At 41.9% G+C, this 14,685-nt stretch overlaps 1 protein-coding gene across 1 annotated transcript; it reads right to left on the bottom strand.

The window, feature by feature from the left end:
- Positions 1-5,207: 5,207 nt before the first annotated feature.
- Positions 5,208-6,536, bottom strand: LOC118279111 (uncharacterized). Its single transcript, XM_050693834.1, has one exon. It carries the CDS (start codon positions 6,455-6,457, stop codon positions 5,330-5,332), a length of 1,128 nt encoding a protein of 375 aa, XP_050549791.1. The 5' UTR covers positions 6,458-6,536; the 3' UTR covers positions 5,208-5,329.
- Positions 6,537-14,685: the final 8,149 nt, after the last annotated feature.

Below are 14,685 nucleotides of genomic sequence, written 5' to 3'. Positions count from 1 at the left end.
GTACCTACCGTCTGCTACCGACATTTGGCAGCCATATTTTGGTCGCTTGGGAACAAAGTGAGACGCGAATTTATGTCTAAGTATTCTAGTTCATTAAATATAAAGCCTAACTATTAAAATAAACGAGGAAAAAATGGTGTCCTATTTTGTTAAATAAAAAGTAATTACTGTGAAAAGTTTCAATCATATTTGTTGATCGGTCGACCAATTTCAGCAATGTCATTTACTAAAACGAGAGCAACGTGCAATCAGTTTAATGTAGTTTCATTCATTAGTAAAATTCTTTAGTTTGGCCAATAAATATCTACTACACAAAAATTGCCAAAATGTGTTCACGGGAAATTGGACCGAAGGGAGCCATATAGAAGAATACAATATAAAGAAATTGTGAAAACGTATGACGTTTCTTTTATATTTAATGCCGTGATGTCCCATCTCTGGCCCACACCATCCGTCGCGGCGGGTCGTGCTGGGAGCGCGGCACGTGGCGCGCTGTTTACTACCACATTAACTTATTTCGCGCACATTGCATCAAAAATTCCGAGGTGCAGCGAAGAATGGCGCCACGCTCGCTCATAATCGAATCTACCTTCGGAAAATGTGATGGAATACGCTTTTCAATTCGACTTGTATTCGTTTTGTATGGAAATGTATTTAATAATACTACTTTGATTTACTACTTCGTTAGTTTAGTTCCAGACCTAGTGGGCCTTGGCCTTCGATACAAGTTTCAAGTTTCACATAAACAAAGTAATGTTGTAGCTTCGAGTGCCTACACCGAATTTCCAAGAAAGCTGAAGTAATAAATTGCCGAAAGCAAATAAATAATACTTACTGCCCACGTTGATGAGAGCTTAATTGGTCATATAAGCAATAACAATAGAATATATTCATTGATTTCCCATCGTCCACATCAGTTCGTTCATTACGCAACCGACGGCATATAAAATGGCGAGTTATTGCCGATCCGGCGCGCCGATTGTGAACCTTTCAGGGGTGCGGCATTGTGCGGGACAGACGAGCCGACACAATGTACCACTGATAAAAATAACATGTTATGACTTATTTATAAGTAAACATGGCGGTATCGGGGCTGACGTGTGATGTATGTCGTAAATGTAACGCGAAATACAAATCAACATACGTCCATGTACAACAACAGATGGCGACAAATTGATACCGTAATTACGGTTTTTCACGTATACGCATAAAAGTGTGGACTTGGCAACGTATAATATTTCCATGATTGAAATAAAATATTGTTCCATGCTTCCGCTCCGCAATTCCTCGATTCCGACCGGCAGCCACAAACACAAACCGACACAAAGCTCCCATCCACTTCTCAATCTTGACACAACGTCCTTTATTTCAAAATCAATTTTAAAAGCAAAATATATCCAGTATTTCAAACAAACAATATCTTCTGAAATTGTTTTTGCCGGGAACAATATTTCCGAAGGCGATCGGAACACCAATCATGGAGCTATCCTGAACGGACGGGCAAACAAGAAAATATAAGACATGGAATATGCATCGGGGAATGAGGTCACGCCTCAAGTGCAATGCTTTTAATGAAAAATAATGGGAACACTCGCTCGCTCTTACTTCACAGTTTTATTTGACGGCTGTGCTGACGCCGATTAGTTTCGGAGCGTTGCGAAAATAGTTTTGGATATGAGAAAAACTAGAGCTAAACGAAAAACTCGAGCTTTTTGAATTGATATGTCAATTTTTCACTTTTCAGGAAATATTTTGTGTAGGTATAAAGCACGGTGTATGAAAGAAAATTTTAATAGGGAGTTGAAATATAACCAGTATCCAATTAATAAAATAACGATCAATGTGCATGAAAATTTTGAAACAAGTAACAATCGCGTTGCATTTTTTAATTAGACGTTATAACTTCAAGATCAATGAATTCGAGAGATCAAAGTATCGTCCCTTGCACTGCTACCCTCAGGAGCAGTGAGCCGTGCCACCGAAGGGGAGGACTCGGAACATTCTTAATAGTCACTAAAGCCTTTTCTTTTATCGTTATGCCGTTCCAAATGAAGAGGTCCCGCCTTATTGAAATTACAAATTTAATTAAACAGTTCAAGGAAATTAAAAATCACCCTTATCGTTACAGATATAAAGTTGTCTTCCACTAATTGGAGAGAGATTGGATTGTAGAAGAAAATCAATGGGGTCTGGATGCGAGGTTTTTTAATGAAATGGACTAGAAATAGCTGTAAAGTCGACCATTACGTTAAACGAACCACCTTTGTCATATTTTCTTTTGTAATCGCTTTAGTAATTTGGGCGCACAATTAAACCGGTCGCCATTTTTCCCTTTTCGGTTTTTTTTTTCTTATTAATTAGTTTCTTATAAAGAAACGGATAATTATTGACGATTTTAACGATCGCAATGGTTCGGGAGTTAACGCTCTTTGTTTCAAATGAGATTTTAAGGGAAATCATTTTGCGGAATGATAACTCTGTGCTAATTAGAAATATTTTTACTCTGATTTCAAAGCTGACTTTAATTTGAAAGCAATTCTTGATCGTATCGTATTGCCTTTTTGTAGTAAATAGGCGTTTATCATGAGTAGGTAATTTAAGTTAAAGTAAGTTAAGGTTTACCTTAATTATATACTTATTAACCAAGTACCAACTTGACATAGAGTGATTTATAAGTTTATTGACCTTACAATAAACGTAATGTCTATTGACAGTATTGATCACAATAATCATAGTTACTTCAACATCCGTGGATAAAAATATCCCTATATGTGTGTGTAACTGAGGAGGCAATAAGTCTTAATATAGACGTAATCATCGACGAAATGAGAGTATCCTCGTCACTCCGTAAACAGAAATAGAAGACGACTCTTGTTTACCTGACACAACCTGTGGCCTTGTGCTCAATAGCCTCCGAGTCTCTGGGTCATACAGAGTATGTATTACTAGGTACTATGTACCTTTAGGTACATGATTAATTAGAGTTTTAGCTTTTTACGGGTTTTTATAGATGGAGGCCGTCTGTCTTAAGTGATGCTGTTATTATGTTTATTAATAATTACACCTAGGTAAATAAATATAAATAGAGTAGGCTACGCGACGCGACGCGCACGCTGCTCATGATGAAGAGTCCCTCTGTAACTGGAAACTAGTCGAACTTTTTTCTATTAATAGCAAACCATGATTTTTAGCTATATTATTTAGTGTATTCAACGATAGTTATTATAAAAGTAAATAAATATGTGTAATAGGTAACTATAACTAGGTACCTATATTTTAGTAAATGGTAGTTGTAGTCTAAAACTTTACATAGAATCCAAAATACAACTGATGAAACCGAGTACCAATTACATTTTAATTAGTTTACCTTTAGGGAAACCATAAAACTGTTTGATAAAATGTCTCGACATTTTTAAAACTTCTGAGTAGCACAAGAGTAGGTAAAGTAAATGCATTGTATTAGTTAGTACGGCACGTCATACAGATGAAGCCACGCAGGTCCGCTCCGCTCGCAACAAAGAGTAGATTCCTTCGCGGAACAACGAGCAAGAAACTTTGTGTTTACTTAATTTTACATCAACTTTCTTTCACAATGTATAACTTGCAATTGAATGGAATATGTAGGTACTGTCTAATATACTCAAGAATATAAGTATGTACGTTATAAATAGAATTACGGATTCTATCTATGGTAAAAGCTCACATCTTTCCTAATAATTCGGACCACACATTCAGCATTATTCGACAAATAGGGTGCGACCACACTAACGAACAACAAACGCACGACTTTCCATCTCTCCCTAAATTTCAATTAAACAAAGTTTATCGAGCAAACCGAGCTATTGCCGTGTAAAAACTTAAACAATCAGAAAGAAATAAAGACAAAGGCCTCCCAACCAAAGACAGTTGCCTTCAAAGGCGTAATTCCCTCGACCCACAACTTGCGTCGCATTCCAAACAACTAAGTCTTTACTTAAATCAAGATTAGAGCGGGCCTTAAACCAAAAGTATCGAGTTGTGCCCAAATGAGGCGTAATCGAGAATTAACTGATATAAATTGCTCCTAATCCAGATCTGATGCGAAGTAGTTTTAGACTTTAGGGGTCGTCATATTGTTTGTACTGGTTTGTTTGGTTATTGTTGTTTTAAAGCGAAGTAAGTAATCGGATAACGGGGCAATTGAAACTGTTTACGCAAAAACACTAATTCTGTAAGATTCTGATTCTCACTTTCAATTAAATTGGCATGGCATCTTTTTTGGTACCTTTTTGGTTAACTAATCCATAAACTCATATACCAAAAAAACTAAATATACTAGTTTAAATGTGCACAAATCCTTATACACCTGCAGTTGACAGACGATATCGCGCGACACACGGCCGGTGACGCGCGTGTCGGCGACACGACGCGCGCGCCGCATCGCACCGCATTTCACAGCGGTATTTATGTCGCGCCAATGTGTCTGCGGCCTGCGCGCTGACGTCTGTGGACACGCCTTATTTTTGTGGCCGTTTGAGATATTTATCTGTACCAACTTTTGTAAGTGGTGTACAAATAATAATAATATTTTTTATCTAATTTATGATTTAACAAGTGTACTGAATTGGGAAAACATTTGTACTAACTTGCAAAACTATCTTTCCTCCATTTTAAGACAGTAAAAATATGTGTTGCATATCATAGTAGGTACCTATTTTTGCTATATACTCTACCATTTACGAACTCCAACCACGCCAGCATGGTGTCGAGAGCTCACATAAAATACCTGGCCGATATATTCTTCGGATAACAAACACGTAAACACAAATACATACAACTCTATGTAAATACAAAACGGTATAAACTTTATTAGGCACCTCTGGAATAACTAAACATAAAAACGTTTGTAGATAATATTAGAGGCAGTCTTATCTCTGCCAGACAACCTTCGGATGGACAGAACAGAACAGAAGATGTATAATTAGCCTGGATAGAATACCGAGAAGTACTTATGTTTGTATTACTCACAGTTTTGATGAATATAAGATTAGGCACTACCAGATACTTATTAATAAGTAAATTATCCAATAGAAGGTATGAATTATCAAGATTCTCTAGTATTATATTAATAAAATACGAAATACATGATAATGTCATTGGTTTCAAATTATTGGTATTTAATTGCTAAGTACGTATAGAAGAACTATTCTGTACGAGCATCATATTCATATTCATATTCATTTATTTCAGGCTTCATAGGCCCATATCAAATACTATAAACTAATACATTAGAATTTATAAATACTATACATACATTACAAACAATATTACAATTATAAATACTTAATAACTAGGTCACACGAAGAGACGGCGTCGTGTGTCGCGCAGTGTCCGGTAGCCGACCTCGGAACCGTCGGTAGACTACTCCTCGCGGCCAAAACTCCTCTTTCATGAAGGTCGACAGATGTTCAGTCGGCACCCTGACTACAAAGGACTTGAAGTCCACTCTGTGTTGAGAGTGCAGCTGCTCGACCTTCAGATGAAGCTTTGCCTTTATCTTGATGAACTCCACAATCTCCTCCACCTTTGTAGAGTCATGCAGACGGGACACGTAGAGCAGCGTCGCTGGTACAGCAGGACGCAGCAGATGGTTGTGTCCTGTCAATGCGGTACCGCACTGATTGCGGCAAGTAGGCTTCCTCTTCTTCTTTCTTTCGACAAGGGTAAAGCCTTCCTTGTCATTCTGGTTCTTTTTAGGAACCTCCTGATGCAGATCCGCGTGAGGCTTTTCGCCCTGTTGAACCTGCTTACCCCCTTTTGCAGCGATGTCAGCGTAAGCACGTTTGGGGGTCGACGTACTTACACGTGTCGTAGCCTGCGCCGGAGGCGCTAGCCGTTCGGCGGAGTGACTCACTGCAGCGCCCGCACGTGGCGATGCCTGCGCCTTCGCCGACTCCAAACTGCTGATCGATGCATTAGCTGCACCGCGGCATGTGTTTGCGTCGTCGGTGCACAGTGTTGGTGACCCACTTACAACGACAGTGTTGCGTAATGCCAATAATTCCGCACGGAGTTCTCCGATGGTATTTTCGGATGACATCAGCTTCGACTGTACCTCAGCCAGGCTTGTCTTCAAGGATATAATGTCCTTGAGCAACCTGGTAACGTCGACGTGATCAAAGGTGACAGGGGGCAGCTTGTGCAGGTCCTTTGCCACGAATGCAGGCACGTCGTCGGGATCTGTCACCTTCAGCAAGGTGATAATGTCTTGCACACTTTTCTCCGTCCCGTCTCTTCGGCGAGCTGGCATCTCTTCCAGCTTTCCAAGACATTGGAATAGCAACCTTTTGCCGCTACTTATGTCTTCCTCCTTGAAGTTAGATTTGCAGATTTGCAAGATGCTAACCTCATCCATCGTGTCGATGGCATGCTGAATAAATGCCAGCAACTCATTGGCTATGAGTGGTTGGGTACTCATAGTTAGGCAGGCAGCGGCTAGTGCCGCGCGATTCGCGAGTTTTGTAAACACGACCGTATACGAGCGCGCTTCGCACTGCACTCATATCCGGCTCGAAGGACCAAAATGTACGAACCGCTAGCCCGTACAGGAGAGATGTAGTATGTGGTGTTCTGGTGAAGTTGGTTGTTGCAGCAGACGGGATGTAGTCAGGGAATAAAACCGCTGTATTGTGTCCGTGCCACATGATATAAGTTGTTTTACTTTTTACATTACTTAGCATTAAATTTTTTTGTCGATTATGCTAGTTAGCTTACACGCGCAGTCGATGTTATTTGGGTTAATAATTTGTAAAACCAGTGTTAACAATAAAATCACTCCGGTAGCACGGACACAATACAGCGGTTTTATTCCCTGACTACATCCCGTCTGCTGCAACAAACAACTTCACCACAACACCAATATACTACATCTCTCCTGTACGGGCTAGCGGCTCGTACATTTTGGTCCTTCGAGCCGGATCGTCGCCACTGGAACCACAGTCCTGCACTCTGTCTCAGGTACGAAGTGTTTCTACTTACGATAGCGAATCGGTTCAGCTGGTCTCCCACAAGCGGGTCGCCCCAGTTGAATTGAGAAGGCGCACATATCGTATTGAAGATACCTTCTGATCCTGCGATCACAACAGGCTACAACAACAGAGGGCGATCCGGAAGCTATTGAAGTCAACAGGAGTTAGCTGTCCCACAACTACAATGGACGCTAAACAACAAGAACTTCTAAAGCGGCAGGAAATCATCGCTGAAGGCATCAGGAAAATCGGTGTCAACTTCGGGAAGGATGGTGCTGACCGCAAGAACACTACATACATCAAGGTTAGATTGGATAATCTCAATGCTCAATGGAATGAGTTTGAGATGAATCATAGTATTCTGCAAGACGCTGAAAACCAGACACATGAATACTACGCCACTCAAGCGTATGAGCGAGTCAAAGGGGAGTACCTAACAATAGTACAGAAGTTACAATCCTGGCCCTCTTATGCTCCTGGCGACAAAGATTCTGGAACTCTCGGGAATCAAGGTGAACCCATAAAGAACGTTGGAGTCCTTTCAAAGTCGGACGAGCTCAAAACGCAACAAGCAACCAATTTTAGAGCTTTCTCACGCTTCACCCGCAACATGATTATGGCTGACTTGACTGAAAAATGGGACATCGAGGACAAACTCAAGACGCTCGAAGCCCGATGGAAGGTGATCGACGAAATACATTGGAAACTCGACAACATTCTCGTCGGAAGTGACGTAAACTATGAGCTTGAGTTTTCAAAGTATGAAGAAACATACGAGTCAACCAAACGAGATCTTAACCGCAAACTAAATCTCGCGGTACAGCAACGTGACAGCGCACCGAAGATCGAAATACCGGTGTTCACGGGGAATTACTCACAGTGGCCGACATTCCTAGACCTATACGTCGCTGCTATCCACAAGAACCCTACCTTCTCGAAAGCTCAAAAGATGCAGCATTTGAAGGGAAAACTAAAGGGAGAGGCTGAGCGCTTGGTGCAACATTTATCTGTTTCGGAAACCAACTACGATTCCTGCTGGGAACTTCTTAACCACAGGTACAACAATCGACAACTGCTCTTCACGAAACAGATGCAAACCCTAATGAGTCAGCCAACAAGTCAACATCAAAATGCTTACGAGCTGAAGCGTCTACACGACACTAGTTTGGAAGTAGTGCACGCCCTCCGCAATTTAGGCATAGACACTACTACGTGGGATCCCATTCTAGTACACATCCTTGGGGGTAAACTCGACTCTCAGACCTACTCCGACTACATGGAAGCGAGAAAACATCCTAGAGAGCTTCCTGTGTTTGAAGAACTTATTCAGCTTATCGAGAATAAGTTTACAGCGCTAGAATCTATAACGAAGAAAAGAAATCCAACTAACTTTAACAAACAAACATCTTCATCTCAGGACAAGGAGACTACATCATTCCACAGGGACGTCTACAAGTACAAAAGGGCCCCCAAGGCGAATCACACAAGCTCCGACAAAAATTGTCCTATCTGTAAAACAAATCACCTCTTAATTAAGTGCTCATCATTTCAAGAAATGAGCCCGGAACTAAAATTGAGGACACTTGAGCAATTGAATATTTGCAAGAATTGCATGTTTACACACAAAGACAATAAATGCAATTCGCAAAAAAGGTGTAGAGTGTGCAACAACGCACATCATACCACATTACATGACACGTGCCGTGACTCAGCACTAATTACTTTTTCCAACAGTCAACGACCCAACAATAAACCGTCAACGTCACAAGGCACAGCGAATCACGCGTCTGGGAATTTTAACGAAGTTCTGCTCTCAACAGTCATGCTCAAAGTTAGAGCCTACGATGGAACTTACACAACACTAAGATGCCTTCTAGACCAAGGATCTCAATTAAACCTTATAACTGAGTCGGCCGTTCAACGACTTGGCCTTCGGAGATACAATCAAAACTCAACGGTATCCGGAGTCGGAACCTTTGTCAGTCATAGCAACGGAACAGTTCAGCTGGAATGCGAATCACTTTATGGGGACTACCAGTTCACAACACAGGCACTGGTCATGGCAAAATTACTTAATAATTTGCCCAACTATTCCTTTGAGAAACAAAACTGGCCTCACATACAAAATATCCACTTGGCTGATCCACATTTCAACGTATCTCGGCCAGTCGATATCCTACTCGATGCTGGAGTATACGCCGACATTATTATGAACAATATCCTCCGAGGAACCATAAACGCACCGATTGCGCAACAAACAAAGCTCGGATGGGTTTTAGTTGGAAACACAAAAACGTTTAACTGCCATGTCGTAGTAAATACTGAGGACATCTCTCGATTTTGGGAGATGGAAGAGATCGCGGTTCAAAACGAGAACTTAACAGTCGAGGAAGAGTACTGTGAGTTACTGTACACTCAAACAGTAAGGAGGCTTGAAGATGGGCGATACGCGGTGAGAATACCCATGAAACAAAATTTTGATCGACACCTGGGACAATCAAAACCACAAGCGGTTGCCCAATTCAAACAACTGGAAAAACGGTTTGCTCGAGACGAATCCCTTGCAGTAAGCTACAAGGCCTTCATTGATGAGTACATATCTCTCAAACACATGAGACCATGCACCATGCTGACGGAACCCAGTTGCTTCTTACCTCACCACGGAGTACTACGACCGGAGTCAACTACAACAAAATTACGCGTAGTTTTTAACGCGTCGGCAGTCACAACCACTGGACGTAGTTTGAACGAACTAATGGAATGCGGACCCAATTTACAACAAGATATTCAAGCAATGATTCTGCGATGGAGAGCGTTTCAATACGTATTTACAGCTGACATCGAGAAATTCTATCGTCAGGTCAGAGTACAGGAAATGGACCAACACTTACAGAAAATAATCTGGCGAAATTCTGCCTCAGAACCACTACAAGAATTTCAACTGACTACAGTGACATATGGCACCAAATCCGCTCCATTTTTGGCCATGCGTACCATCAAACAATTGATCAAAGATGACGGCGCTGAATTTCCTCTGGCAGTAGATATGCTCTCAAATCAGCTGTTCGTCGACGATCTCCTTGGAGGCTGCAACGACATCGTCACCGCACAGAAGGCTCAACATGAACTGATAACTATGTTGAAGGGCGGCGGCTTCAATCTTCGAAAATGGACTAGTAATAATAAAGGCCTACTCGAGAATTTGCCTAATGACCTAGTCAGCCAAGGAATGGTTAATTTCAAAGACTTAGAAACAAACAAAACATTAGGCATAACATGGAATCCGCGCACAGATCTATTTACTTATAAACAAATACCGCTTGTTAACAAGCGTGACGTCAACACTAAGCGCACATTGCTGTCCGACATATCCAAGCTGTATGACCCATTAGGTTGGCTTTCGCCAGTCACACTACGTGCCAAATTGATCTTTCAACTAGCCTGGAAAACAACGGCTGGCTGGGATGAGTGTTTGCCCCTGAACATACTACAAGAGTGGGAGCAATTCCGCCAGCAGATGGGCTACATTCACGATATTTTTATACCACGATGGATTGGCAACACAGAACTGCCGTTCGAAATCCATGGCTTTTGCGATTCATCTGAACGAGCTTACGGATGTGTTGTTTACTGCAAAACCACTGATAAGGACGGGCAACAGCTGATTCGACTAGTGGCAGCCAAGACCAAACTGGCACCGCTGAAGAAACCCATCTCTCTGCCTCGGCTAGAGTTATGTGGCGCGGCCCTACTCGCCCAACTTATCAAAAAGGTCCAGGACTCAACCAACACACAACAAAAGGCTACAACCTACTGTTGGACAGATTCGATGGTGGTACTAGGGTGGTTACAGGGTGATGTGACGCGCTGGAAGAGCTTCGTGGCTAACAGGGTCGCGAAGATAACACAGATCACTCCGTCTAACGCATGGAGACATGTCAAATCGCAAGAAAATCCAGCAGATTGCGCAAGCAGAGGAGTTTTGCCAGCCGACCTTAGGAACCATACGCTATGGTGGAATGGCCCCGCCTGGCTCCAAAACAACAACATAACCAAACCAGAGAGTTTTGAAACCAACGAGGAACTAAGGAGCCGAGAACAAAGTTGTGCAACACAAACAAGTCAAATATCACTTATTGAGACCCTTTTGCAAAAACACAGTTCGATGACTCGAGTAACGAGAACCGTAAGTTGGATACTACGATTCATAAACAACTCACGTGACGTAACAAAAGCCAAACGGACAACTCAGCTAACGACCGAAGACCTACGATTAGCTGAATACACAATCATCAAAATTGTACAAAACAAGTCATTTGGCGACGATATTGCACACATGCAGAAATACAAGAAAGTACGTGCCACGAGTAAACTCTTGAACTTGTGTCCAATGTTAGACACCCACGGCATTCTTAGAGTGGGCGGAAGGCTTGAACATGCCAATTTAAGTAACTCGCAAAAGCATCCAATGATTTTACCCAACAACCACAAATTATCAGAACTGTTGATTGAACAAGCCCATAAGCAAACGCTTCATGGTGGTGCCAGGCTCACCTTGGGACATCTCCGAAACAAGTACTGGATTCTCGGTGGAATGAAAACCATTAAAAAACAATTAAATAAATGCCTAACGTGTCATCGCTATAAAACGCAACGCAGCAATCAGCTGATGGCAGACTTACCGCCGGCTCGAGTTACGCCGTCGCGGCCGTTCACACATACAGGTGTGGATTTTACAGGCCATGTTGAAATAAAGGCCAACAAGGGCCGTGGAATAAAAACAGTAAAGGCATACATTGCTATTTTTGTTTGTCTATGCACTAAAGCCACACATCTCGAGCTAGTATCCGATCTCAGCACCGCAACATTTTTGGCAGCATTGAAGCGACTTTGCGCACGAAGGGGAACACCGAAACACGTCTACAGCGACAACGGTACAAATTTCATTGGCGCAGCACGAGCTCTAGCAAAGGAACGCCAAGAGGCATTGCAACTACTAAACCAAAACGACCTCCTAAAAAACATCTCGGAATGCGGTATTGAGTGGCATTTCAATGCTCCATCATGGCCAACGGCTGGAGGGTTATGGGAAGCTGCAGTCAAAAGCATGAAGCACCACCTTAAACGTGTTATTGGTGAACAAAAATTGACGTACGAGGAATTCAACACATTCCTGTCACAAATCGAAGCATGCCTCAACTCTCGGCCACTTGTCGCTCTAACAGAAGACCCCGATGACTTGGACTACTTAACACCAGGGCACTTTTTAGTCGGCGGTCCGGTGCTTGCGCCACCTATGACGTCAGAATTTGACAATACAACATTAGCCATACGATGGCGACTGACGGAAAAAATGTACAAGGAATTTTGGAAAAAGTGGTCCCAAGATTACTTACAAACACTACAACTGCGAGGGAAATGGCAAACTCCCACACAAAACATTGCAGTGGGTGATGTTGTCCTTATAAAGGAAGATCAGATACCCCCAGCAAGATGGTTACTGGGACGCGTCACAGAAACGCATCCGGGAGCTGATGACTTAGTACGGGTAGTGACTTTAAAAACCAAATCAAATATTATGAAGCGTCCGATAACCAAGGTGTCAAGATTGCCTATTGAAACACAACGCCAAACTGAGGAACCCTCTGAAGAGATTGAAAACACACAAATGGAGGCGACTTCAGCCGCACCACTGCGGCAATGTCGACAAAAACCTGCAAGTGCAAAGAAAGGAATCTTCACAACTTGCTTGAGTACGATGCTGTTGTTCATGACAATGTGTGTCGCACCGTCCATACAACAATTAGCTAACGTCACATCCCTCGATCCATCCCGCCTTGTATATTTCGATAAAAGCGCAGACTTACAGATAATTCAAGACGATTGGCGATTAGTTATTTATTACAACATGTCAACATACTGGAAAAGTGTCTCCGCTGTGGAACAATATGTCAAGCAATTACAAGAACTCGATCAGCGAAATACAGCCTACTTTGCTATATCAACACAATTTGAGCACGAATTGAGAGAGTTAAGGCATTATCATCAAGTCTTAAAGGAAGAGCACGGCAAACGTGTTAGACGAGGTCTTATAAACGGGATAGGCAACATTGCCAACTCCCTGTTTGGAGTGCTCGATGATAAATTCGCTGAAAAATACAGTAAAGACATAAAATTGATACAAAGCAACGAAAATCACTTGATTAATCTCTACAAAAACCAAACCTCAATCATTGAAGGCGAATACAATCTACTGAAAAGGAACGAGCAAGTAATGAACCGACAGTTCATCGTTATCAATAAACAGTTAAGAGAACGTATTCAGCTATTGAAAACAGAACAAGACAAGGCAACTTTCATCATAGCCACTGCAGTAGCCGCGAACATGATGGTTGATAACTTACGAAGAATACAAAATACATTGATCGACCTTATCACAGACATTCACAACGGCAAGGTGGACACTCACTTGTTGAGACCTGATGCGTTCGAAAAACAGCTAAACATTATATCAGGACAAGTGCCGAAAGGATTATCACTACCCTGTACAAGCAGCCTTAAATGCATCAGAACCATGTACAAACTATCAAGTGTTCACGGAAAACTTACAGAAAACTTCCTTATATTTGAAGTGACAATTCCTTTGGTTGCAGACGAACAATATGAATTAACGCAAGTTATACCCATTAGCAACATAAAAGGAAGCTCCATGGTCAGCATAATACCTACAGCTAAATACATGGCCGTGAACTTGAGAAAGGACATGATGATACCGTTGCACGAACAACAACTTCTATCGTGCATACATATCAACACAATTCAGCTGTTATGCAATTTTGACCTACCTATATATGAAATAAAAACTGCAACAAGTATTTGCGAAGCAGACATAATAAACAATCGAGTAGCATCCAGTTGCCGCACAAGAGTATCAAGCTGCACGAATGACTGGATTAAATTACACAGCAAGGACGCTTGGTTGTTTAGGTGTTGCGAGGAATGCACTATGCGCATTTTTTGTCCAGCTGGAATTACGTCACAGACACTACGAAATACGGGCACGATTGCCTTAGCGACAGGATGCATGATGCGTGGAGACAATCACCTTATTCACTCGCACTATAATCTACAAGGCAAAATGGAATTGGACAATAACGACGATATTTACGCGCCGGAGACAAGCATAAACCATTTAGTCTCAAGTAATAGCAACATTGTCTACTTGACGAACATGACAATAGAAACTCATGAAGAGCAATTCGATAACCTGAAGAAGAAAATAGAGATGATAAAAGATCAACAAGATGTACAATCAATAAGATCAACCGATGCGGAACAACACCATTATGTTCTTTACGGTTTCATGACAATCTGTGGAATACTCTTCGGCATATGGATCTTCTTCAAGGTGAGGACCGTACGAGACCAGGGCGCCGGTTTACCTCAAGCTCAAGAACAGAAGGAAGAAATTGAAATGATGGAAACTGCCGAGAGCAGGAGACCTGCAAGGGGGCATGAATCGGCAACAGAAGATAGCTTCGGGCAACCACGAGCCAGCTGGAGCAAGATCAAAACGGACTGTGGAACGTCTCCTATGTCAGTCAATGCTGACTGAGCTGAATTTTGTTTATTTTTAATTTTAAGATTTACATTTACATACTTATTATTATTAACTCGT

This window comes from Spodoptera frugiperda, chromosome 1 (genome assembly GCF_023101765.2).
Source record: "Spodoptera frugiperda isolate SF20-4 chromosome 1, AGI-APGP_CSIRO_Sfru_2.0, whole genome shotgun sequence".
Taxonomy (NCBI): Eukaryota; Metazoa; Arthropoda; class Insecta; order Lepidoptera; family Noctuidae; genus Spodoptera; species Spodoptera frugiperda.
This window is presented reverse-complemented; position numbering and strand designations above follow the sequence as displayed.